Raw genomic sequence first — 2,785 nt, forward strand, 5'->3', positions numbered from 1 at the left:
TTTTTTTTCATAAGTTCCTCCAAAAATATTCTCCTTCCTTTCTCATACCTTCTACACTCTAAAGTAACATGTTCTATTGTCTCCCTCTATTTATACCAGAATGAGTCGAATACAATGACAAGTTTTCATCATCCCCCTGGTGAGAAAACATTTCTTGAAATGAGACAATTTTTTTCTTGTTCTAAATCTTTATTGAAGTTCAAAACAAAAGAAGGTACACGTTGTACAACAGCTGAAAATCTGCAGAATTTAACCCAAAACAATTATTGTTTGTGAATCTGGCTCAACTGACGCTAGCCTTGGCTAGCTATTTTCAATTTCTCTCCAGATTTTATGTAAACAAGATGCTCTGCCCCCTCCCTTGCCTAAGGACATCTGTGGATCTGCTCTGGGCTGGCTGATAACATTCCATCATTATCAAAGACAAAGGCCTCTGTGACTAGATTCATGGACTTCTCTACAAACACACACGCACACACACACATATTCATACAACACACACCACATCGTATTTCACCGTCTCTACAAACACACTCACACTTTCCAGTGTTTCTGAGTCATCTTTGTCATCCCACTCCCTCCCTCCCCTCCTTCACTACCTTAGTCTAAGTATCTTAGTAATTTTTATGCTGGCTGTTAGCGAGCCTCTGGTATTATTAATTAGTCATGTTGTATCTTTAGTTTAGTACTATCATGTTTCAGTTTATGTTAGCTTATTTAGCCTTCCTGTACATTTAACTTGGTTTAGTTTATCTTAGCTCAATTTTTGGATATTGTTAGATTCCTAATTGTTGTTTAGTTCAGTTTTAACTTTATCATGATTTCATTTAGATTATTTTAGATTATTTTGACTGTCTTGGCTCATGTTTAGATATGTTTAGTTTCATGATTTTATTTAGATTATCTTATATTTCATTTAGATTATACATGATTACATATACATATACATGTCTTTACTTCTGTATCTCTATATTTGATTGTTTTATGATGTTTGACATGATGTTTTTATCTATATTTGATTATGTATCTGATTGTTCTTTCTGTGTTGTAAAGCACTTTGAGTCGCCTTGTTGCAGAAAAGTGCTATATAAATAAATTTCACTTCACTTCACTAAGTTGTGGCCACAATGTTGGTGGTGAATTTTATCACTTATTCTGTTCATAATTTTTATGGATATAATCTCTCGGTCCAGCCAGGTGGAGGAAGAGGTCTGGTTCAGTGGCCTCAGGATTCCATCTTCGTTATTTGTAGATGATGTGGGCTTGTTGGCATCATTGAGCCATGATTTCCAGCTCTCACTGGACCAGTTTGAGTTTGCTGAGTTTGAAGCAGCTGGGATAAAAATAAGAACTTCTACATGTGAGGCCAGAGTTCTCAGTCAGAAAAAGGTGGACTACACCCTCTGGGTCAGGAGAGAAGTGCTGCCTCAAGTGAAGGAGTTTAAGTATCTCATGGTTTTGTTTAAGAGTAACACTGATAGACAGGTCGGTGCAACTTTTACACTACTGCACACTCTGTACTGGTTTGTTCTGGTAAAGAGGGAGCAGAGCGGCAAGACAAAGCTCTCTTTACCTGCTGATTTATGTTCCTACCCTCACCTATGGTCACAAACTTTGGACAGTGATCGAAATAACAAGATCTTGGATACAGGCGGTCAAGATACAGTTTTCTCCGCAGGGTAGCTGGGCTTTCCCTTAGAGATGGGGTGAGAAGTTCAGTTTTTCAGCAGAGATTTGGAGTAGAGCTGCTTCACAAGAAGAGGAACCAGTTGAGGTGGTCCGGGCATTTGGTAAGGATGTCCCCTGGATGCTTCCCTAGAGAGGTGTTCCGGGCATGTCTAACTGGGAGGAGACCAGGGTAAGACCAAGGACAAGCTGGGGAAATTAAGTTTCCTGACTGGACTGGGAACACCTTGGAATCCTCTAAGAAGGGCTGAAGGAGGTGACTGTGGAGAGAGATGTCTAGGCCTCCCTCTTCAAGCTACTGCCCCCACAACCTCCGGAACAAGTGGTAGATAAGAAAAAATATTTATATTTAAAAAAAAAAACAGAAAAAAATTATATTCAGCTTATATTTAGTAGAAAATTTATGCAAAATAGGAAAAAAAAACATCTTGATATAAAAGCAAATTAAAAAGCCTGGCTGCAAACCAAATTTCTGTTCATTAGAGAATAATGTGTGAAGATCTCAGAGCAGTTTGTAAATTCATCTTGTCTGATTGCAGCTCAGTGATTCCTCTCTGATCTCCCAGTTTGTCACATGTGCAGCAAACTAACTGCAGCTGACAGGAACTGAAACGTCTCAGTTGAAGTGAGCTTCAGAGAAACACAACATCCTGATATTCCCTGGGAAGCTTCAACTGGAAACAGACAAAAAAATCATCTGGATCCTGAAATAATTTCAGCTTCCATATTTAAAGGACTGGAAGATGACGAAGTTTCCAAGGAATAATTTAGAGATTCAAAAAGAAATAGACTGAATCCATGAATCTGAGTGAAAGAGACAGACATGTACAGATTAAACTATCTGTTCAACAGTGAGAGGGTTTCTCTGACAGGAGGAGACTCTTTACATCAAACTCAACACAGAAACACTGAAGAACCAATCAATCAAAATCAAATTTTATTTGTATAGCACATTTCAGCAGCAAGGCATTTCAAGGTGCTTTACATAATTAAAAAACAAAATAAAAACAGCATGTGACAATGAATAAACAGTAAGAAAGAGACAAACATCAAAGACATCAAAACCCCGCACTCTAACCCTAATTTAGCCATAAGCAAC

General features: G+C 38.1%; 1 protein-coding gene across 11 annotated transcripts in view; it reads right to left on the reverse strand.

The window, feature by feature from the left end:
* LOC108242155 (NACHT, LRR and PYD domains-containing protein 12-like) overlaps window positions 1–2,785 on the reverse strand; it is a 608,460-nt gene that overhangs the window by 63,392 nt on the left and 542,283 nt on the right. Inside the window, exon 13 of one of the 11 annotated variants that reach the window (XM_037973816.1) lies at window positions 2,490–2,594. The exons of 8 other annotated variants lie outside the window; for them this stretch is intronic. In XM_037973816.1, the coding sequence (XP_037829744.1) occupies window positions 2,581–2,594 (14 nt within the window). In that variant the 3' untranslated portion in view covers window positions 2,490–2,580. Of the gene's footprint in view, window positions 1–2,489; window positions 2,604–2,785 lie in introns of those variants that run through there. 2 more of the 11 variants (XM_037973813.1, XM_037973817.1) reach the window with 2 other exon arrangements.

This window comes from Kryptolebias marmoratus, linkage group LG23 (genome assembly GCF_001649575.2).
Source record: "Kryptolebias marmoratus isolate JLee-2015 linkage group LG23, ASM164957v2, whole genome shotgun sequence".
Classification (NCBI taxonomy): Eukaryota; Metazoa; Chordata; class Actinopteri; order Cyprinodontiformes; family Rivulidae; genus Kryptolebias; species Kryptolebias marmoratus.